Here is a 22,819-nt window from a genome sequence, read left to right as displayed (position 1 = left end):
GCGCCAAATAGCACGTAGTAGGCTCCAAGCCTCTCAAGTTTCCCAAAAGTCAGCCTACGACCGCCGTCACCAGGCCGTCGAATTTACCCCAGGATCACTCGTCCTTCTCTAGACGCCCTCTCGCAGCGTCGGTCTCTCCGAGAAGCTCCTTTCGCACTACCGTGGCCCTTACCGTGTCGTGCGCCGTGTTACCGACGTGAACTATGAAATTGCTCCCCTTGAAACCTCGCCATCGTCCTCTGGCGCCACCACCGACGTCGTGCACGTCTGTCGCCTTAAACCTTATCACGACGCTCATACGTCGCCGCCCTAACGCCGAGACGGCGTTTCAGCAGCCGGGGGTCCTGAAGCGGGTAGACGACGACGACGACCAAGAGCGTGGGAAGAGTAGAAGACGACAACGAAGTTAGGACTGTGTTCTCGCTGCCGCTTGCAGCTGTTCTTTTCTATTTGTAAATATTTGTAAGTATATTCTTTCCCGCAACAATATATATACACACGCTCTCTCGGTTCCTCTTCTTTCAGCCTCATCTGGAGTAGCATGGCAGGCCCATAACCAGGCAGACCTCTCCATTGAGAAAAAACCAGCGCAGGAACAGGGACACAAGAAAAGAAGACGACGGGAGAGGCGCTCCATTATTCCTCTCCATTATTCATTAAAGTCCCTCTCTGGCCTTACACACCCACCAGAGAAAGAGCATAGAACAGTATTGCACACGAGGCTTTAGCATGAACTAAGAGTTCATCTTAGGCGCAATATCGGCTTCACCCGTATATAGTCCTACTCAGGGTTGTCCGGACCTGCGCAGGTAGTGGCCTGCCGATCAGCAAAGTTATGCTAATTATTACTATTAATATTTACTTATTTTATGATTAGTAGAAGTGGTAAAGTTCACATGCGACGTTCTCTTAGTTGAAGACCTTGATTCATTCATAAACAGACATAAAACACTAATTAAACGCCCTTTTTTATGAGCGCACAAATGAATCCTCCGAAGTATGTATGCCTGAAAGAGGATATTGCCCTACTAGCACTTTTTTTCTATGCAAGAAAATGACTTTGAGCGGTTTACGAGAGTTTTAACGGGTGCTTCATGCGTTCTTAATATGTATAATGTGATAAGGTTCATTTTACATGATGCATGTCAAACTGATTTCATTTAGTTAGGCTTAGAAACGGCTGCCTTGGGGACGATTCAACTTAAATTCAACAGAAATTGGTCTACAATTAATGTGCTGACTACCCTCAACAAAATTTTGTTTAGCAGGTGTTGAGTAGGATCAACATACATTGAGTTCATGTTGGTTTCCAGTTAATTCTACATGAGTTCACAAGGCGTCAACTGAAGCTCAAAAGTCATTTTCGTAAGGGATACCTGGGCGGAAGAGTTTGTACCTAAACAAAAACCGTAAAAACTTAACATGCAGCAAAATATTTAGCGGACACCTAGGCAATGCCCCGTCCGCCTTGCGATAGTAGTAGGGTCTTGCCGACATCACTTACCACATTGGCACTTACTGAGCGTTACCTAGGCATCACGAAATCCGACGTCTCCGGTTTGGTAATGTCACTTATGGTTGAGTGAAGTTACGTGTCATCTGACATCACACACGCTCAGTCTATGTCCTGAGTCATGACCATGGCTACCAGTGATGTCTGGTGGCGTGACATGATCCTATCTAAGAAGTTGACCGTATACCAGGGGTTTCGGGGAATCCTACCGCTAATTTTAAAAATGGGGTGCTTAAGGTAAAGTGAAGCCTTCTTTGGCATAGTAATTACCAGTGTTGGCGGACGTCACAAGCATACTAGTCATGTTAACTTGCAAAGTGATTAACATCTAGCGTTTTAATATTTAAATAGCGTCTAATAGTTAGCGTTTTAACTGTTACCAATAGGCGACTGAATGCAGCGACTCATAGCGGACCGTTAGTAGTAGCCAAATTACTATTTGAAATTTCTAAATCACGATTACCCTCGATGATGTGGCTAAACAAATTTCGGCTATTTCTCGGGCCATTCGAGAACCGTGCGTCTGCGGGAAGCGCAAAGCGGCGTCCATCAAATCGCGACACTCCGTGATGCTCGTGCCACGTGATATTCTCTGCCCCGCCCACGCTGAAGCAGTGAAATGGCACGGCCGCTTGATGCAAAGCGCATCAAGCGGCCGTGGAAGTGGCGAGGCGCAGGGCGCTCCGCAACGCGGCTGGGGGGCAGAATATCACGTGAAACATGAGTTACGGGGTGTCGCGCTTTGATGGACGTCGCTTTGCACTCGCCGCAGGCGCTTGGTTTTAAGTTCACGCTCGTGTGAGTTCTGACTTTCCCTTGCGTAACGGTGCGCTGTTTTGTATGTCATGTGCTAATTAATAGCAAGCCGATCATTATCATCATCATCAGCAGCAGCAGCAGCAGCGGCGGCATCAGCCTGAATACGCCCACTGCAGGGCAAAGGCCTCTCCCATGTGTCTCCAGTCAGTCCTGCGCTTTGCCAACTGCGGCCACCGTGTCCCCATACTGCCACCTTATTGTCAGAGTTTTATTGAGTCTGATGACATCGCCTATGGCGACATTGAAATTCCCTGAAGGATGAGTTGGCAGGGACATTTTTTCTTGTAGACGCCGCTCTATTCTGGATATTTTCATAAGTCTTAGCTAATTATACTGACCGTAAATTATGCAACTGCCTCGAAGGCAACGTAAGTGGTAGTTGTTATTCTTTCACACCACACGCGTGTAGCTCACGCGACTACCGGTAATCAATTCTAGCATCAATTCAGAGCGTTTTCCAAATTTCACCGGTACATATACAGTGTTGCTCAGGAAAATGGTCATACGGTTCAGACGGTTGTGCATCTTTCTCTAGCACACGCGGTCATAATCAGGATTAAGTTAGATTTCCTTTTAAGGCTGGCACAACGGCGCGGTCTAAGTAAACAGAGCCAGCAGCAGCGCCACAAGCGTGTGCCTATGCGCAGCATGGACGAAGTGGAGAATGTGTGCGACCGCGTGGCCATCATGATCCGAGGCGAGTTCCAGTGCCTGGGCTCCCTGAACCGCCTCAAGGACAGGTTCGCGCAGGGCTTCACGGTAGTCGTGAACACCCACGACGAGTACAAAGAGGACTACGAGTACCGCGCCAAGGTGATCCGGGCCATCGCGGACAACTTTCCCAACAGCAAGCTGGAGCAGTCGTACGAGGTACGCTTTCATAGGCGGCTAATATACCCACTGTTGAAGAGACTGTTGTGAAAAGTTAAGAATAAGCTCGGCTTCCTTGATTTCGACGCAAATGTTCGTTTGCACTGTCCAAATGTCCAATGTCCGCATTATCGATGAAAACGAGAGCGCGTTCCCAACGAAAAATGTCTCTCGAGTGGTTCGTAGGTTCCTTTACTTCTCAGTCTTTCTCAAGGAAGCCAGTGTTTTCAAAGATTTATAGGTACTAAAAGCTTCACCGTTAGCAGAAAACACTAACCCTGTGTTTGGCGCATCATAGCCTCAGCTGCTTTGGCACCATTAAACTCAATATAACTAACTTTACACGAAAGAAAATATTGGGTCATCACAATAGACGTTCTGTAGTATTTTTGGCCATAAACTTGTCACTATAACTCTGTCCTTGCGACAGCATATTTCGACGCCTTTAGACGCGACTGTGCCGGGTAGACTTTAATGTAGCACGGCTGAATTGTTGCTTCGAACGTGTCTCGGTGATAGCGGGTATAGTTTTGCGTCCAACACGGCATTTCAGGTTGGTGCATGTGGAGCAGAAAAGTTGCAGACACTAACTAAAAATAGCTGTTAGCTTTGCTGTGAACTGCTTGTTCCGCATCATTGAGTGAATGTGAATGAACTGCTATCTGGGAGCCTCAGTGAGCACCATGTCCGTTCAACGTGCCGGAACTGAGGCCACTGACGTCCAGACACTTTCGTGCCGCTGCGTTATTACGGCGGAATGTATCATCTTTGGCTGTGTGGGCCAGACGCGCGTACGATGCGGCTACCAGCCGCCTAACCCTTGTTTCTGGTGAAAATGTTAGTCACTCGGTGTACAAGTTCTTTTTCACCTTACGCGAATGTATGGACAAAAAAAAAGCGTCTACATCCACAGCGAAGAAATTTTCAACAGTGGTCTCTTAAAAGTGCTGAAATGGTGTAGTCTATAAGCAGAGACAGCGCGCACGAGTAAGGCCAAGAAGCGGGGGAGCAAACTTCCACAGGGTTCCCAACAAGGTGTTGTCACTGCTGAGCGAGCGATAAAGCCGAATTCAATAAAGATGTGATCGATTTGTATCACCTAAACCGTTGAGTACGATTGAGACAGTGACCTCCCTGTGCACCTCCAAGGCGGATGTACACACTTCCTAGTTTTTCTGAAGGCACATCTTAGTTCGGAACGATTTTTTTAACGCACGATGGGTAATTTTTTGTCATATTTGTCATGAGTGTTGGAGTTGTAGTGTTGCTTGTCCTACGGGACACATCGACAAAATTTAAAATTAACAATAGCTGCCACTTCTTTTCTACCCTCAGCACACTTCCCCTACTCCTTTCAGAACTTTAGACACCAGCCTAATTCCTAGGGAATTCCTAAGAAACTTATCCTAGGCAAAACCCTGAGCTATGACAACGTATCACAGATAAATCAGGGGTGTTTCAGCCTATTTTTTGTCTTATCAATGTTATCAAAGTTACCATATGCTTGGCAGCTTCTAACGCTAACCGCTCGGAATCGGCAATGAGCTCCCGTGAGCACAGTAGCCCATTAAAATGCAGTAGTTTTGACTTCCAAGGCGCATCTCAATCGCTGCTGAATAGCCTTCTTCGAGCACCGAATTAGGTCCGCGTAACCTCGAGCACGCGATGCATTCCGCAGGGCTACTTTGAGTACCACGTGGAGAACACGGGCCTCTCCTGGAGCGAGATGTTTGCGCTGGCAGAGACGCTCAAGCGCAAGCTCAACCTGCTCGAGTTCCTCATCAGCAACACCACGCTGGAGCACGTGTACGCACCCCTGGCCACGCTGCAACGTGGGCGGCCAAAGAGAGAACAGGAGGGCGCCGACCAGAAAGAAGACGAGTAGGCGCTACAAACAGGTGCCCGCCTGTGGTAGCGCCCGTCGTCGATTTGTGCGCGTGTGTTCGCATGTTATCTTTATTTTGCCGAAATGAGAACGAACAGAGCAGCAGAAATATTGGACACATTGCAGAAAGTAGGCGGCATCGCCATTTGTTCTGTCTTCTACAGTTGTCGTCACGTCGCATTCGCATACTGGTCTAAACGACGTCATGTTTGTCATTCCTGCACGGCTGCATTGTAGACGAACGTGACGAATGGCAAGACTTCGACCCACGTTTTGTGCTGCACGTAAATCGACGGCATTTCCGCAAATGTCTTGTTGGAGGTAAGAGGTCGAATGGCGGTGGTTTGTGCCACTTAGAGCAAGACTGCGCAGCGTCAAATCAGCGGACAATGCAGTCTTTCATTTTATGCGAAGAACTTCGGGGTCGCTGCGCCTTACAGCGATTTCAAGAGCAAAGAAATTGGCCTCTTCTATGGCGGGACACTTAGAATGGCTGTTGTTCATTGGTGTCTAATTTATACATAGCTCGCACTGTGCTCGTCAATTGTGAACATTCTAGTCTTTAATTTGATTTGATTATTGCACAAAACTAGAAACAGTGCAGAGTACCGTGGCTCATTTTCTCTTCCTTAGAAGCCATTACCTTCAAACCCCGCGCTTTATGCTTTTGAGCGAGCTTTCTCGCAGAAAGCGAAGCTGAACAGAATTCTAGTCAACCGGGAAGAATGGCGTATATAATTTTCCCAAGATCCGTTAAACATTTTGGGTGAAGTCCGCGAAGGGCATCGATTTCACACGTGTTGACTGTGAGCCCATTCTGCGTGCATAGGAATGCATGGCTAGTAGCCTAGAGCATGCCTATGACAGTGTTCCTTTTGGGGGATTGTTTCATTTAGCAAGGAGTTAGCATGTCAACTAATAAAAGTATTGCAATTACTTTGCAGTAAATTGTACGAGTATGTTTCTGCTCCTTTTAATTGTTTTCCGCCGGAGATTTCTTTCTGTTACCATACAGTGCCATTTATTCCCAGAGGTGTAGAGCTTTCTTCCTGAAGTAGCTTACCTGATACGCAGTTCCCTAAGCAAACCTAATTTTGCAGCATTGTTTTCTGGAGTGAATGCATCAATAAAATGGCAGACACTGATTTCAAACAATTGCACTGACAAAAGCGGAATCCAACTACTCAGTAACCGAGAAGGAATGCTTGGCGATTGTTTGGGCGATCAGAAAGTTTCGCCCTTACGTTTATGGCCGCCCTTTCAATATCGTCACGGACCATCATTCCCTGTGCTGGCTGGCCTCCTTGAAAGACCCTACAGGACGCCTCGCTCGCTGGGCCCTACGCCTACATGAGTATGATATCCGTGTCATCTATCGCTCCGGCCGAAAACATAACGACACCGATGCATTGTCCCGCTCTCCACTGCCGCCAGACGTTGTCTGCCACTCGCCAACCGGTTGCGCTTCGCTGTCGTTTTCAACAAATACCATGGGCAGCGAGCAAAATAAGGACCCCTGGATACCTTCGCTTGTACGTTTTCTCTCAAATTCCTCGGCGGCACCCGTGCCTCGCGCCCTACGCCGCCAGGCTGCTCACTTCGCCATTCGTGATGGTCTCCTGTACCGCCGCAACTACGTCCCTACCGGCAGGAAGTGGTTGCTTGTCGTCCCTGCCCATCTGCGGTCGACATTCTGCGCCCTGTTTCACAACGACCCGCAGTCTGCTCATGCCGGCGCCTTTAAAACATACACGCGACTCCGTCTCCGCTATTATTGGCGCGGTATGTCCACCTACGTCCACAAATACGTCCACTCGTGCCCTGACTGTCAAAGTCGCAAGCCGACTCCTCACCACTCAGTCGGCCAGATGCAGCCTCTCCCTTGCCCTCTCCGTCCTTTTGACGGAGTTGGGATTGACCTCTACGGCCCCCTTACTTACACTGCTGCTGGCAACCGCTGGGTTATTGTAGCCGTCGACCACCTCATGCGTTACGCCGAAACCGCGGCTCTTCCTGCTGCTACGGCACCACACGTTGCCTCTCTCATCTTGCATCACTTCATTCTTCGCCATGGAGCGCCCCGGGAACTGCTGAGCGACCGTGGGTGCGTCTTTCTGTCCGAGGTCGTGGAATCTCTTCTCAAACAGTGTAAGATCACTCACCACACCGCCACGGCCTACCATCCTCAGACTAACGGTTTGACGGAACGGTTTAACCGCACCTTGGGCGATATGCTGTCGATGTACGTGTCTTCCGACCACTCTGACTGGGACCGGATCCTGCCCTTCATCACCTACGCCTACAACACCGCCACGCAGACCACCACCGGCTTCTCGCCGTTTTTTCTCCTCTACGGGCGAGAACCTTCCTCACCACTCGACACAGTACTTCCTTACCGGCCCGATCTGTCTGAGTGCACCACTATTTCGGAGGCTTCCAAGCATGCCGAGGAGTGCCGTCAGCTCGCTCGGTCGTTAACATCCGGCGAGCAGGGGCGTCAAAAATTCCGTTTCGACACAAGCCACACTGATGACAGTTTTCTACCCGGCTCTCTCGTCTGGCTTCACGTGCCGTCTACCTCACCTGGCCTTTCCTCCAAACTTCTCCCCAAGTACCACGGACCTTACCGCATCGTAGAGCGCACTTCCCCGGTCAACTACATTGTCGACCCGGTGACACCCTCCACAGATCAACGCCGACGCAGCCGCGAGACTGTTCATGTGTCACGCCTGAAGCCGTACTATGACCCGTGTGTGTTGTCGTCTCCCTGACTCGCCAGGATGGCTTCGCCTTCAGCCCGGGGGTGATTGTAAAGAGGAAGATGAGCAGCGGCGGCCGCCGCTCCGCTAGCGCGCGGCGCGAGATCGCTGGCTGGATGACCGAAGCTCGGACCGGCATTTTGGCTAGCTGTCGCTAAGTTACTTTCCCCGGAAATCCTGCTACACAATATTTTCATTGGCTACAAAACATGCGAGGAAAATGTCTGGCAGCTAGCAGTGAGTGCTTACAAAGATCGTAATTTGTAATTTTTTGCCTAATATGGCAATGTTAAAGCAAAAGAAGCATCACCCACTGATAGTCGCACGCATCAGAATAAATAACGCTAAACAGGCAATTTTCTTTTCTCTGGTATTCTCAATTGCTACGAAGCTATGGGATTGGTCTCTAACTTCCCGCGACATGATTTCAAATTGTAGTTCGCAAACAGAGTGAGTTTCATATCTTCTGATTATTGTAGTGTGTATGTGCATCCTGTTGGCTGTTCGTATTATTCAACTAGTGTGTTACCCTTCGTGAGCTCGTGTGGGGCCTACCTCCGCTGCGTGTATTTATTTTTTGTCGTTTTTGTAGTGGCCCCAGACGTTATCAAGCTATTCTTTTTAACTTCTAGCCTGTGGCCAATTCTGAATATGTATTAATCTGTCTTGGAATAAAGATTTACATTAATTTACATTGCAATATAATGATGTGGCTCCAGTAATCATTAAAAGTACCTTGGTCCACAGTTTCGTATGGTCAAGGTCAAGAAAGTGTGCTCGATAAAAGAGATCCCTGCGCGCGCTCTCTTTGGATAATAAATTAGAAATACCCAAAATAATGAAAATAGAGATGCCACCTTTGAAAGCAGGAAGGTCACCTTGAAGCTTTCTGCCTGTCGACACACAGGCCTGTAGCACAGGCACTTCGGGCTGTAGCTGGTTACATGTAGCTGGTTACTTAAGACTTGTGCAAAAAATACAAAGTGATTACACGCATTTAAGCTTGAAGCATATCAGGTGCTTCAGCTGTAGCCTGTGAAGCTCGCGCAATAATCTAGGGAGACATTTTTTAATGTAATGCAAAACATACAGAGCAACATATGGCCTTCAAACACTAGGAAACACTACCACATATGCTAAGTGCCCTTTCTTTTAATAATGTTACACTAAGAAGCACCTCGTACAAGAACATATCAGAATACATTTTACTAACGTACTCTCCGTTGCGTTTGTAAAACAAATTCAATACATTATTTCGTTAAAGAAAACGCTCCGCTGACGCTGCCCGGAAATGCAACCGGGCCCTTCGCGTTAGCACCTGTCCCCACCCAAGCAGCAGATAGAGCACAAAACAAACAGAACTCGGCGGCAAAACTTGCCTCGCACGAAACACAAGAGCCTATTAGACGGATCAGCACGCGTTCCCTCTCCCGATTTCCGCTCTGCTTCGCCTCAGCACTGCTGCACCGGACAGTCGACGCTTTCATGCTAAGAAATTAGAAGGGTGTACATAAAACATTGCATCACTGCAATAACTGCCATGCTGAAGAAAAGGTCGGTTTTGTGGCCTACGGGTTGCGCGCTGGCCTCACAAACTAAACTTTCAATTCCTGAAGGAATTGCCGATTTGCTTATGACGTCATTCGAGGTTTTCTGAATCACTTTTCCTGGACACCTTCGACGACGCCGGGTTTTATTTGCTAATGGGTCATATGAGGCTTTGGCTCTAACAACTGCCGTGACGTATCTGCTTCTTTTTCTACCAGCTACGACACCGAACTGCGCAACAAATCTGAGAATACTGATGACGCGAAGAATGGAGTTGAATCGTTTCATCATGCACGCAAAGATAAGAGTAGCTTACGTTCCCAGAAAATGCCGGATGATTAAAAAAAAACAAGCAGAATATTGCGTAGTCAACCGCAACATATTGGCCACATGCTCAAAGATTTAAATATCAGGCTGCTGTTCCCTCTTATCGGCCGCTACATAACGAGTTGACACGAGACAACCAGAACGAGGAATCGTTTTGAACCGAGTGGAAGGGGCCAAAAGCTGTGCAGGTTTCTTACGAGGCGGGACAAAGTATCGGTACCAGCGCTACGGTAGGCGGCAATGATCGTGATGAAATATGCTGATATGCGTTAAGAAACCAACTCTTGGCTAACCTCGTTTTCTTCTCGCCAGTGGCGCCAACGAGCCATTTCTGAGGCTGTGATTGAAAAGGTGCATCTCATTGTGTGTGCGAAACTGTGGCCTTGACCACAACTCGGCAACTAAGGCAGCCTCTCTGATATACGCTTCCATTGCTGCTCCGGATGAGAACTGCAATGGGCGGCCTACTCTCCTGCTGTCGCGTGATCGATGAGGACGACGACATCAAGAGCGCCTTGTTGCCCGACTCCCTCCCGACCACCACTCCGGCACCTGTCCCAGCGGAACCGCGGCCCCTCGCGACGAGGCCCAGGGCAGCGACATTTGGCGGCTGCCCCACCGACAGGGTGCGCTCATGGTCGTGCACCGGCGCATCGTGCGGCGGCGGCGACAGCGATGGCACCGGCAGCACGTTAACCCCCGGCTCGGTGGGGGGCAGCAGCTCGGATACGCTGTACGGCCGGTTCTTCGGGATCTGGCCAGCTTTCCCGCGGCCAGACAGGTGAGTACAAGGAGACATTTATTAATGCGCAAGCATTGTGTGGCATTGTAGGCCGTTTCGGCGTGGACCAGATAATCTCAGTCCTATTCGTTATATCGGAAAGAGAATATCAGATAGAGCATCGATAGAGGATGTGCAAGTGACAAATGGTTAACGTGAGTTAATTAGCAAATGAATTACAGCCAGTTAAGTCGAAAAAAAAAACGCTTCTGTGGACACCCGAACGTTGTGGACGGGAAATTGTCTGCACTGCAAGAGTGGAAAAGAACATGAAAAGAACTTGAACCAGTAATAAAATGGTATATACGGGTTAATTAGATAATTACAGCCAATTACGTCCAAAAAACGCTTTTGTGGACACTCGAACGACACGGGCGGGAACTTGTGCACTGTAAACGTGGAAGAGAACACCAAAAAAAAAATTTAACCATTGACAAAATGGTCGATGTGGGTTAATTAGAACCAACTGAGTGTGTAATTGGGGCCTAAGATGGCCGCCAGCAGACTTCTGGTTTCGGTTTGATACTTCCGGTCACGTGGTTTGTGAACGTGAAATGAAGTGGAAAAGAGTTATGTGGATGTGGTGTCACGTCATAAGGTGTGACGTGACGTCATGGAAAATTCCAGTGGGGGAGCATAGGTGCTTACGCATTTTTCCAATGCGGGTGCCCCAGTGATCTCTGTTTTCTTTTTATCCTTTCTTGGAACTTCACTCAATTACAGTGCGCAAACTACACTCGAGCGCAAAAGTTATTTGCAGCCGGCCAACGTTGTGGGGTGTACTTTGTGCTACTGTGAGCTAAGCGCTTTGCTTTTCCGCCTAGCGATGGTCAGGACAGATCAATAATAATATGCTTTCCCTCGACCGCAGTAACTGGTAGCCGTTTCCGATCGGCAATGGCAGATAGCCTGGTGTCTGTAAGCGTGACGATTCGAACTACTGTTTCGACGTGCGTGCATTTACAAGCGATTCTCTCTTTCAGCGCCGGCCAACTGGACAGAAGTGCTTCCAGCATCATCACCACACCCCATTTTCCGAAGAGTGTGCAATAAACGACTGCTTTTAGTGTGTCATCACTGCATAATCTGAGTGAGCACCTTGATGATAATGAAAATAAATGCATAAGTGCTTCCTTCCGCATTCCCTGTCTCTATTCTGTTCTTATTCTATACAGGGTGTTTCACGTAACTAAAAAAAAGAAGCGGTAAACCGCAGTCCGCTGAAACCAACGATAAATTATTTGCCATCATGTGGTGCTCCTCAGAATATTTTGTAATGCGCTTAATTAGTTTTTCAACTAAGATGAATTATGCAAATTTTCAAATATTCATTTTAGAGCCAAGACCGTTACGTTAGGTTGTAGTGCAGGTTTATAAACAACCGATCCAGTTTGTTGTAGCGTCGTATCTCCTACGGGGTCCTTTTTTACGGCATCTAGAGAAAGCCCGCGAAATATGAAAAAGTACCATGTGACTACGCTCGTGCACTACCAAACTGCAGCGCTCTCAACGGCGCTTCGAGCAAAGGGAGCGTGCCCGCTGACCGTGGCGAAGTGACCGGCCGCCGCTCTCAGCAGCGGCTTGACAGTGCGTCAGCACGTGAAACCGGTGGCGCTGCTACTTTACCGTTCGCTAGCGTGTTACGCTCAGTATGTCGTGTGGTCGTCGCCACACAACTGCCGACCCGTGTGTCCCGGACGCATGGTGGTGCCGACAAGTGCGCTGTAAAACAAAAGCGTTGGGCCATTACATCAATAAGCAGGCTGCCCAGCGTCGTATGTGCTTGGCACCGCCGTAGGGCTTCGCGGACACGTGCCGACTTGTTTTCTGTGCAGCTGTGTCATGCCAACTGGCGCAAACTACGTGGATGAACTCGACTCGTCCCTTTTTTCTATGATGTAGAATGCCGCGCTATTAAGGAAGTCTGGTATCGCGTTCGTTAAAATTATTTTTCAAGACGGGAAGCCTCGTCCACACCTGTGATTTCTTTGTGACCTTAGAAGCAAAAAAAAAAACTGCAAGGCGTAGCAGCATGTGCTGTTCTCAGCCAATTACAGTGGTTCCCGCGTACGACACATTTCTACTGCGCACTTTGGCAACTTATTCATGCATCTCTTGATTGTGACAGAAAGGAAGGGTACGTAGAAGTGCGCGCGTTGACGGCCAGAACCATTTGACTTGTAAGGTTCGCATGTTTGCCGCAAATTTCATCTATCGCAAAGTGACTAAAAAGCTGCCCCCCCCCCCCCTCCCTTTCAGTGGGGCCGGCAGCGCCGCAGCGACCGTGTTGCCTGAGCATGCTCGCCTTGCTTTGCAGGTTCGTTATTGTTCTTATAGAGCTGATATTCGTTCCATTTGTCTTTCTAACTGTGCTGCCACTCCAAGCGAAGTTGCGTGAATGTTTGCTTATTACGTGGCCTCGTACTGTGCTTATGCTCGGTGGTGATAGTGAAACTAATCCAGCTACAGAGGCCATGCTTCAGCTTATTTTGGACAAACTCAAGTTGAAGCTCGGCTGACTGATATTGAAAGCAAGTTAGAATTCTTCAGGGACCAGTGCAGTGAATCGCAAGCACTTTATAAAGTGTTGTTTGTGACCTTGAGCGCACTGTGCGACTCTTCTGTCGAAGACTCACTTTGACTCTACTGATGAGTTCTTTGGGGTATTCTGCTTTCTGCATACGGGCGATGTGGGTTTGGAAGCTTTTTTTTATGAAGTGCGGTCAGCTCTTGTCACGCGCTGCTCGAAGAAGTGGTGCTACAATTCCACGTTTTAACAGTTTGGAGTGGGCGCTGTCGTACGGAAGAAGACCTTCTTCGTGCGTGGGTTGTACGAGGGGGTACCCAAAAGAAACCGGACTTATTTTTGTTTGAACTTATTTGTTCACATTTTAAGCACAGACCTTCAACCTCCTTCAAAGTATTCCCCACTTGCAATGATACGCTAGTCGAATCTTTCATTGCATTTTTCAAAACATTGTTTAAATTCATCTTTTGTGATGCTGGACAGTGCCTCCGTCGTTTTTTTCTTCACCTCAGCAACATCAGCGAAACGCTTTCCATTCACCTATTTTTTTCATTCTAGGAAACAAAGAAAGTAGCACGGGGCAAGGTCGCGAGAGTATGAGGGTTGAGGAATAGGGGTCATGCCATTTCTGGTCCAAAATTGTCGTAGAGACAGGGCTGTGTGAGCAGGGGCATTGCCATGATGGAAAAACCAGTCGCGCGACCGCCACAAATCTGGCCGCTTCCACCGCACACTGTTGCCAAATCTTTTCAAAACATCCAAGTAGAAAGCCTGGCTAACTGTCTGACCCTGCGGAACAAATCCTCAATGGACGACTCCTCTCACGTCGAAAAAACAAATCAGCATTGTTTTGAGGTTTGGTTTCACCTGACGAGCTTTCTTGAGGCGAGGTAAATTTGAAATTTTCCATTGGCATGATTGTTGCTTTGATTCAGGATTCGATTCAGGAACACTTGAGTTGTCCCCATAGCATCGTCCTTGTACGTATTTAATATTTCAAGAGTTTCCATTCAACTTTTTCCGAGCAAAAATCAGAATTTCACCGCCGCACGCTGTTCACGAAAATCAGCCATTGCAAAAACGACACTCACACAAAACAGTCGTCACTATAAAACTCTGCCTAAACTAGTCTGACCTCCTTCAACGACGGCACTCGGCTTACTGACTCTGGAATGTTCGTTCTATGCGCTCCTAGTGGCAAAACGCGGTACCACAGAAGCTTTGCCGACCAAAAAATTTAGTCCGGTTTCTTTTGGGTACCCCCTCGTACTTGTAGCACAGATTGCAACTGTGTTGACCGAAGGTGCTCTGAAGATCCAAAAACTGGATGCACTTACCCTGAGAGAGTTCCCATGTAAAGTTCAGGCCCTTAGACTCCGCAGTGAACATATTCACGATCTCAGGCACCACGCCTTCGCTATAGCATTCCAAGGGAGCATCTAATATGATGGGGTAGTCGTCCATGTACCTTATAATTTTGAGTATTGCCTTTCCTGTCTCCTTGTTTCCAGATTTTACTTGATGCGGTTCTCCACGACAGAAAGGTATATAGGGAACGTGCGCTGCCCAGGTGGCACTGCAGTTATTCCGCGGTTCGTCTAAAAACTGCTGCCGTCAGTCGCTTGGGCCGCTACAAACGCGAGGGCACATTCTGAACGATTAGAAGCCCGCGTTTGGTTGATAGCACTATCTGCCTCGCTTCTGTAGACATAACCCCGATAACTGACACGCACCACGTGTGGCTTCGACAGCGCGCAGAAGCTCACGCCAATAAGCTCAGGAAGGTGGCGTGGAATAGCACCAAGAGCGCCCCCAGAACTGCTTGCTCCTCTCGCCATGCTGTGTGTTAAGGCGCTGCAGTCGACACGGCAAACTTGAGCTGCGGTTCCCTATATCAAAGAGCGCAGGAGCTTCTGCGGGCCCTATGCAAATGCCGTCTTTGTGCACAAAATATTTTCCTTCGAAGGATATCAGTGTCGATTTAAGGTAGAATTCAAGCAAGGTGATAAAGTTGTCAATGCTGATCCTGGATGAATTCTGGAAGCTTATCTGCTCTTTACCGACAATCTTGTCTCTGACAGGAGAAGGTTTACATGCGGAACAGAGTAATAGAAATTATCGGCGTCTATAGAAAATGCTAAAGTGGCAGATTCGAGGCCTTGAAAAACAGTGATTGCTTCTTTCGGGACTTTGTACCACAAAACGGTCTTCGAGGTGTAGGCGCTTGATTTGTGGCTGCAAATACTTGCTGACAGTGGCTTGCCGGGTGCCTTTTTCTGAAACAATCGTCCTTAACGGGGATCCTGGTTTGTGGGTCTTACACGAAAAGAATACTTGTAGGTAGTCCTTGTCGAGTTTTTTAACCTCAGTTTTTAGCCTCTGGAGGGAGTGCTCCTGTAAAATCTGCATCGCAGTCGATTTGTTTTTTCGGTCGATACTACTTTTAGGTTTCTTGACACTGCTTTTGCTATGATATGTTTTCGACAATGCCTTTGGTACAACAGGTGCTTGTTATAATGTTATAATGCACATACTTTCATTGTTCACCTCATGATTCATCACTTTTGCCTGCTGTTTTGGGCTGTGTATACCAGAGTAAGACGTGATATTTTTGCGAACACTATTCGACCATTCCAGCTCCCATAGGTGGCGCGGCGGCATTACTATAGCGGATAGAAGTTTTGACCTTCTAGCCTCAATAGCATTACGACATGGCGGACGAGGCGGTGATGGCGCCTCCTGCTATGGCGTGCGCATAGTAGAAGCAAAGCGGCTTCTTGACGTTGTGGCATCTTTCGTGAGATATTTAGCGCTCAGATAAGCATCTGTAAGTCATATTCAAACAATAATAAGAGCTCATGCTTGTGTTTGGGTGCATTGCAGGCTAGAAATAAATTTCTATATTAGCATGGAACTGCTAGTTCGCAAGTGCCGCAAAAACTTTGTCGGCGTTGACACATGAACCAAACTGTGCACAGTAAAGTGTGACAGACACTTTGTATTTTTTACCGCTTTCACTTTTTTTTTCTTTCGGCTCATTTATATGCGGCGATTCCGTCTATACGCGGGTAAGGGCCTGATTTTATTTGCAATTTTAGTTGTTTTCGGCGCTAATCCGAAAGCGGAATTCTGCAGTTCAGTTTTTAAGCCATTGTCTGAAGAAGCTACTTTACTGACAAAGACAGTCTGACGCTAAACTTGGTGCCTACACGAGTGCGGCCCTTACATGCATAAATGCGGCATGTGTATTTATTTCGCGCTGATCTTTAAGGACACAATTTAAAGAAAAAAACATAGTAACACTGGCCACGGTCCGCGGCATGCTGTACTACTTCACTTACAAATTACAGCTTGAACAAAATCAGCTTTTTAATGTTAGCCTGTACCAAAGAAGCCAGATACACCAACATCCTTCGGCCTACAATTTCGTCTGTTCAGCAGTCTTTAATGAGGGCGGAGTTTCTCTGCAGATTGAGTTGTAGCTGACTAAGTTTATCTGCAGCGTGCTTTCTTCATATATACGGTAATCGAAAATGCAATTTATACGGTTGTTCCAAGCGGCAGCGAGACGGCCATTTCAGCGTAATGGAACAGCCCATTCTTGCGGTCAAATCTGTTTTCGACAAGCGGAATAAAAAGCGCTGCGATCGAGTGAGCAGACGAAAGTTGTCAAAAAACGATTGCGATTATTCAGCTACTTTGCGCATTATATCCGATAAACTAAGAAACCGTTGTGAAATTTGTTATATTTATGTTAACCTATACTGGAGGGCGCCACGGTCTACCCTAGCTGTGTATATAATGAAGCAACTAATCTTCTTCGTTCGGCTACTGGCGTCGTGCTTGCTTGGCTGGCTGCTGCTCTGCGTGTGCCAGCCGGCGATACAACAGATGGCGACGAGGTAAACAGAAGTGGACGCGAATAAGCTACAAGATGAACCTGCTTCAGCCACCGGAATTCCTGCCAGCGCCGGGAAGGCCAGCCATTCCATGGAAGCAGTGGCGAAGGATGTTTGAAAATTATTTGCTGGCCTCGGAGAACGCCCACCCTGCTGATCGTAGGAAAGCGCTCTTAGTGCACTGCTTGGTCGTGGAAGGTCAGCGCATTTTCTACGCATTGCCAGAAGAACAGTCGTCAGCTTCAGCAGGAAAACAGCAAGACACAGATGCGGCCGATAAGACAACGACCAAACAGGATGAATTTGACATCGCCATGGTAAAGCTCGAAGAATATGTTGTTGTCACGAATAATGCCATCGTTGAGCGACAAAGGTTCCGCCAGCATGCTCAGCTGCCAGGTGAATCCGTGGATGCATTCGTCACAGCTCTTCGAGAGCTTTCTGTTACATGTGACTTCGGTACGCAAGTGGAAGAATTCATTCGGTACCAGCTGCAAGAAAAGACGGGCCACCGCCAGCTACGGGAGCGACTGCTGCTAGAAGGTTCTGCTCTGACGTTGCAACGTGCGCTCGACATTGCCAGAGCAATGGAAACGACAGAGCAGCATTTGCTGCAACTCGCTCCACGTACGGATGTTCACGTAATAGAGCGTCATGCATCACCAACCGGGCGACCAGAGCGTTCTGCAGTCTCTAGAGAAGCGCTAGGCCAGTCGACTACCAATTCTAGGGGTTGTTTCCGCTGCGGCTCCGCGCGGCACATAGCAAGTTCTTCAACGTGCAAAGCCAGAACAAGGGCGTGCAACAAATGTGGTAGGCTGGGTCATTTCGAACGTATGTGCAGAAGTCTGGAAGAGCGAAGGCAATTCATGCCCATTCGAGGGGTTACTGCGAAGATGACATTGGAGTTATGACAGTTCTTCACCTGGGGCGAAGGCATACAACAGGAATACAGGTGGACGTGCAAGTGCACGCTGTCACTATTTTATTGTTAGTGGACACCGGCTCCGCGGTCTCAATTTTGTCCGCAACCACATACGAGAGACTGAAGCTTCCGACGTCGTTGCAACCATCTACAGCCACCCTCTTCGATTTTTCACGCAATCGCATTTTTGTGCGGGGATGTTTCGCCGCTCCCGTTGTATTCCGCGGTCGCCAAGCAAACGTGCTCTTCCATGTCGTGCCAGTTGGAACGGACATCCTGGGGTTGGACGCCATCGTCGCCCTGCATCTGCAAATCGATGGTAGGTGCGTAAACTGCATGACACCTTCGTATGCGCCTCAGGGCATTCCCAGTGAATTTCAGGCCGACTTTGCTCACTTGTTCGATGGGAAGCTAGGGCTGGCTAAGAACTTCATTCACAAGGTGCGAGTTCGTGAAGGCGCAGCTCCAGTTATTGCGAAATTGCGGCGATTGCCGTTAGCAGTAAGAGACCAGGTGTCCGAGGAACTAAAACGTCTTGAACATGAGGGTATCATTGAAAAAACTGACAACTCTGAATGGGTATCGCCGCCTGTCATTGTACGGAAAAAGGACGGCTCAATACGCTTATGCATGGATTTACGTGAGCCCAACAAGGCAATTGTCGTCGACAAGTTCCCGTTACCGCACACAGAAGAGCTCCTGAATAAGCTGCATGGTGCAAAATACTTTTCGAGATTGGATTTGGCTGCAGCGTACCACCAAGTTCCACTCAGCCCAGAAAGCCGAGATTTAACAGCCTTTATCATGGACCATGGATTGTACAGATTCCGACGTGTATGTTTCGGCCTTGCTTCAGCACCGGCAGTATTTCAAAAAATGATGACTGCGATTTTATAATCTTGCAGGAATACCTTCTGCTACATTGATGACATCATCGTTTTTGGCAGCTCACTCGAAGAACATAACGCGAACCTTAGGCAAGTTTTGCATCGCATCAGTGACAACGGGCTGAAGTTAAATCAAAAGTGCATTTCAGTGTGAGCGAACTTCCATTCCTTGGTCACCTCGTGGGTGATAAGGGCGTGCGACCATCGCAGAGCAACATGGAAGCCATTAAGAACGCGCCTGCACCGACGGACAAGGCGACGTTACGTTCCTTTCTTGGAATGACGGGCTATTACGCGAAGTTCATTCCGCGATACGCCGAGATGGTCGAACCTCTTCGTGAGTTGTTGCGAAAAGATTTAGAGTTCCAATGGGATTCGAAGTGCCAAACTTGTTTTGTTGAAATGCGTCGTTTTTTGCAGCTTGCAGCTGTTTGATCCTGCCCTTGAGACCATCGTTACAACTGATGCGTCCGGAATCGGCCTCGGAGCAGTACTGCAGCAGCGGCGTGGTCACGAAGTGGTTTCTGTTGCTTTCGCTTCCAGGAGATTGACAGATGCGGAAAAGAAGTATTCCACTCGCGAGCTTGAATCTGTAGCATGTGTATGGGCCTGCGAACATTGGCGTGTGCACCTGTAGGGCCGTTCGTTTATTCTGCGCACGGATCACCAGGCCCTGGTAACTCTGCTGACAACAAAAGGGGTGGGTCGCAGACCCTTCAGAATTGCAAGATGGCATGCTCGGCTACTCGATTACAGCTACACGATAGAATTTCAGAAGGGCAGTGAAAACGTTGTGGCGGATGCGCTGTCACAAATGCCCCAATCTGCATTCGGGGGGCGCATGGAACCGGAAGGGCCTGATGACGCAGTGTGCGTTGTTTCGTCGTGCATAAGCCATGAAGAGTTCGTGGCTGAAACTTCGCAGGATCGAATGCTGCAGGACGTAATGCAGTGGACTACCTCGTCATGGCCGCCAAGTAAGGATCTACCATCAGGGGCACACCCCTTTCAGCGTATCCGAGACGAGCTGTCTGTCGCTGGAGGGATTCTTCTTCGTTGCGAGCAGTTTGTTGTGCCTGCATAGCTAACTGGGCGCCTCCTGTCAGCAGCTCATGAGTCGCACCCAGGCATTTCACGGACTAAACAACGCTACCTGAGAAGTACTTGTGGCCAGGAATGGACAGACAGGTCGAACATCTGATTCAGTCTTGCGCTGTCTGCCAATTCGTGAACAAATCGGGGCGACTCGTAGTGCCCCCGTTAAAGCCCTTTATGTCCATGGCAGAAATCGGGCATCGATGTAGTTGGCCCATTTGCGTATGCACCCGCAGATAACCGGTTTGCCATCGCACTAATCGACTACTTTAGCAAATGGCCCGAAGTGTGTTCACGGCTAGCGTCACGTCTTCAAACGTTGCATCATTTCTACGCAGTGTATTCAGCAGGGAAGGCTAGCCCGAATAACTTCACCGATCATGGGCCTCAGATGTCCGATCATGGGCCTCAGTTCACATCAACCGAGTTTGAAGAATTCCGTCAAGAGAGAGGTATAAAGCATACTTTTTGCGCTGTCTACCATCCACAAGCGAATGGACAGATCGAACGGTTTAACCGCGTGCTTAAAGATTACGTCCAGGTGTGTTTGCAGGAAAAGCGGCCCTTAAAGGATGCCTTCACAGAGTACCTTGGAGTATACCGGTGCACCCCATGCGACGACAGAAGAAAAACCTGCCCTGATTTTGCATGGACGTCACCCAAACACTAAGCTGGATGTAGTCGGAGCTCCAGGTGCCCAGTTCTTCCAGAGGCCAGACATTGAGTTGCAAGCGTTGCGTCACAGAGTGGCCGAACATCAGCAGGCAAGCAAACAATACACGGATAGGCGTCGAGCTGCCAAGCACGCGGCGCTTCAGCCAGGCCAACGAGTACGGGTCAAATTGCCAGGGCACATTCTCAAAGGTGCTCTTAGGTATTCCCAGCCCTTGACGGTTGTTAAGCAGTGGCACCAAGACACCTACGAACTGGAAGATGACCGTAGGTGGAACCGAGAGCGTTTAATGCCGTACCCTAGGGAGCATCTGCCCGCTGCCGTCGCAAGTTTTCATTTCGGCGCTACCCGGAACTTCCTTGGGCCTCATTCGACAACAGCACCGTCAACAGAAAGCTGCGCAACTCAAGCATCACCAGCGAGAACGGAACCACCCGTAACTTTGCGACGATCAACGCGAGAGCGAAGGCAACCCTCGTGGTTCGCGCACTATGAAATGTGATTGTTGACAATGTGAAGTAGTCAAATGAGCCGCCACCTTGGCTCATTTTTTAGAAGGGGGATGTTATAGTTATCTTAACCTATACTGGAGGGCGCCACGGGCTACCCTAGCTGTGTAGGTGGGCTCGGTGGCTGTGCCACAACACGGTCTAAACCACCCGTCTTCGCCATGCAGGTTTTCTCGCCGATGATCATCTGCGTCATGCTCCCTGCAGCCTTTTGCGGTTCCTGGATGACAGCAAACGAAAGTGCACCCATGCGCAGTGCAAATGGAGGGACATTCTGCGCTGCACCTACTGACGCCCGCGCACCTGTGCTACTGACTCAAGGAAACTGGACCCTCGGACTCGACTGGAAAGGCCCATCGTCAACGACATTCTACGGACAGTCTATAAAAGAGCAGCAACCGACGCCAGCACTCTGTGGGCTCGGTGGCTGTGCCACAACATGGTCTAAATCATCCGTCTTCGCCATACAGGTTGGTAACCATCTGAGTTTATTCTCAAAGAAAACTAGCAATTACTTTTTGGTACAGCTCCCGAGCCCCCAGTGTTGCCTTGTTATCAGTGTGGAGTGCTTTAATGTTGTTCGGTCTCTTCTACTGTTGTGTGGTGACATTGAGAGCAATCCTGGCCCCGATAAGCTCGACGCTATCCTTAGCGAACTAAAGAAGATGTCTTCTAGCCAGGCAGAGTTAGTGAATGAAGTCCAGGGGCTTTAGGGTCAATTGCTCTCAATGGACCAGAAAATGTCTAATTTGACCGTACGCCTCAGTGCTCTAGAAACCCGCTGTGAAAATCTACCCACACTCCGTTCAGATCTAGAGGCAATGCAGACCACAGCAACCGAGACTGCTCGCCTAGTTGGTGTACTAGAAAATCGCTCCCGACGCAACAACCTAATCTTCTATGGTTTGCCTGACACTAACCCTTCTGAAACATACTCGCAGTCCGAGGACCTAATAATTCGTCACTGCTCCGAACACCTCGACACCCAGCTAAGTGCAAATCATATACAACGTGCCCATCGCCTCGGACGCCACTCTGAAGACCGGCAACGCCCGGTCATCGTTAAATTTATATCCTTCAAAACTAAGGAATCAGTTCTTTCAAAAGGTCCGAAATTCAAGGATACCGGTTATAGCGTCGGTGAGGACTTTTCACGTCGTGTCCAAAATTGCCGAAAACACCTTGTGGCTTTTGCCAAGGCAAAGTCTGCGTCTTTTTCCCTGAGGTTCAAAACGATGCATATTGGCCCAAAACGCTATATTTTTGATGAATCATCTCAGTCCGTACAAGAGATATCGTAACAATCAACTAATCCTTCCCGGTCATCACGATCTTCCCGGCCTACTCCTCGTGCCAACTCCTCGTGCCATTATCGGTAATCTTTACTAACATTCGAAGCTTCCTGCCGAAACGTGATGTCGTGTCAAATCTTGTAACATCGTCAGGCAGCAATCTGCTCGTTCTAACTGAAACATGGTTGAATAACGACATCACAGATTCCGAGATATTGTTCGACCTGCCTCATTTTCGTCTTTTTCGCGCTGATCGCAAAGATGCTCGGAGGGGAAGAGTTCTGATTGCAGTCCATGAGCAGTTATCTTGTTCTAGCATTGAAGTCACTTCAGACTTAGAAATTCTATGGATCATGTGCCGGGCATCCCCATTGACAATATTAATTGTTGTGTGTTATAGACCACCTCGCAGCAGTCCTGACTATCCTCGCAAACTTCACAATATTTTAAATAACATGGTTTCCAAGCACCCTAAGGCACACATCATCCTGTTTGGGGATTTCAACTACC

The 22,819-nt window shown here is 48.5% G+C and overlaps 3 protein-coding genes and 1 pseudogene across 3 annotated transcripts; all 4 read left to right on the top strand.

The window, feature by feature from the left end:
• Positions 1 to 3,019: 3,019 nt before the first annotated feature.
• LOC149333954 (phospholipid-transporting ATPase ABCA3-like) lies at positions 3,020 to 5,087 on the top strand. Its single transcript, XM_089557825.1, has 2 exons — positions 3,020 to 3,202; positions 4,881 to 5,087. The coding sequence occupies exons 1-2, from the start codon at positions 3,020 to 3,022 to the stop codon at positions 5,085 to 5,087; spliced, it is 390 nt and encodes a 129-aa protein (XP_089413951.1).
• Positions 5,088 to 10,176: 5,089 nt separating this feature from the next.
• LOC149333953 (uncharacterized) lies at positions 10,177 to 11,594 on the top strand. The gene is made up of 2 exons (XM_089556143.1): positions 10,177 to 10,502; positions 11,486 to 11,594. The coding sequence occupies exons 1-2, from the start codon at positions 10,177 to 10,179 to the stop codon at positions 11,553 to 11,555; spliced, it is 396 nt and encodes a 131-aa protein (XP_089412269.1). The 3' UTR covers positions 11,556 to 11,594.
• Positions 11,595 to 16,865: 5,271 nt separating this feature from the next.
• LOC149333952 (uncharacterized) lies at positions 16,866 to 19,721 on the top strand. The gene is made up of 2 exons (XM_089557824.1): positions 16,866 to 17,492; positions 19,666 to 19,721. The coding sequence occupies exons 1-2, from the start codon at positions 16,964 to 16,966 to the stop codon at positions 19,719 to 19,721; spliced, it is 585 nt and encodes a 194-aa protein (XP_089413950.1). The 5' UTR covers positions 16,866 to 16,963.
• A 1,457-nt stretch (positions 19,722 to 21,178) lies between these two features.
• On the top strand, positions 21,179 to 22,318 carry LOC149333951 (uncharacterized; annotated as a pseudogene).
• Positions 22,319 to 22,819: the final 501 nt, after the last annotated feature.

This window comes from Amblyomma mixtum, chromosome 8 (assembly GCF_055824585.1).
Source record: "Amblyomma mixtum isolate Tamu chromosome 8, ASM5582458v1, whole genome shotgun sequence".
Lineage (NCBI taxonomy): Eukaryota > Metazoa > Arthropoda > Arachnida > Ixodida > Ixodidae > Amblyomma > Amblyomma mixtum.
The sequence above is the reverse complement of the archived record's forward strand: the minus strand, read 5'-3'. Positions and strand labels throughout refer to the sequence as shown.

Excerpts from the sequence above, each read along its gene's own strand:
- LOC149333954 (XM_089557825.1), top strand. The coding sequence starts at position 3,020 with ATGATCCGAGGCGAGTTCCAGTGCCTGGGCTCCCTGAACCGCCTCAAG. Across the intron at positions 3,203-4,880 it reads AGCTGGAGCAGTCGTACGAG|GGCTACTTTGAGTACCACGT; the intron begins GTACGCTTTCAT and ends TGCATTCCGCAG.
- LOC149333953 (XM_089556143.1), top strand. The coding sequence starts at position 10,177 with ATGGGCGGCCTACTCTCCTGCTGTCGCGTGATCGATGAGGACGACGAC. Across the intron at positions 10,503-11,485 it reads GCTTTCCCGCGGCCAGACAG|CGCCGGCCAACTGGACAGAA; the intron begins GTGAGTACAAGG and ends TCTCTCTTTCAG.
- LOC149333952 (XM_089557824.1), top strand. The coding sequence starts at position 16,964 with ATGAACCTGCTTCAGCCACCGGAATTCCTGCCAGCGCCGGGAAGGCCA. Across the intron at positions 17,493-19,665 it reads TTCTGCTCTGACGTTGCAAC|GATCGAATGCTGCAGGACGT; the intron begins GTGCGCTCGACA and ends GAAACTTCGCAG.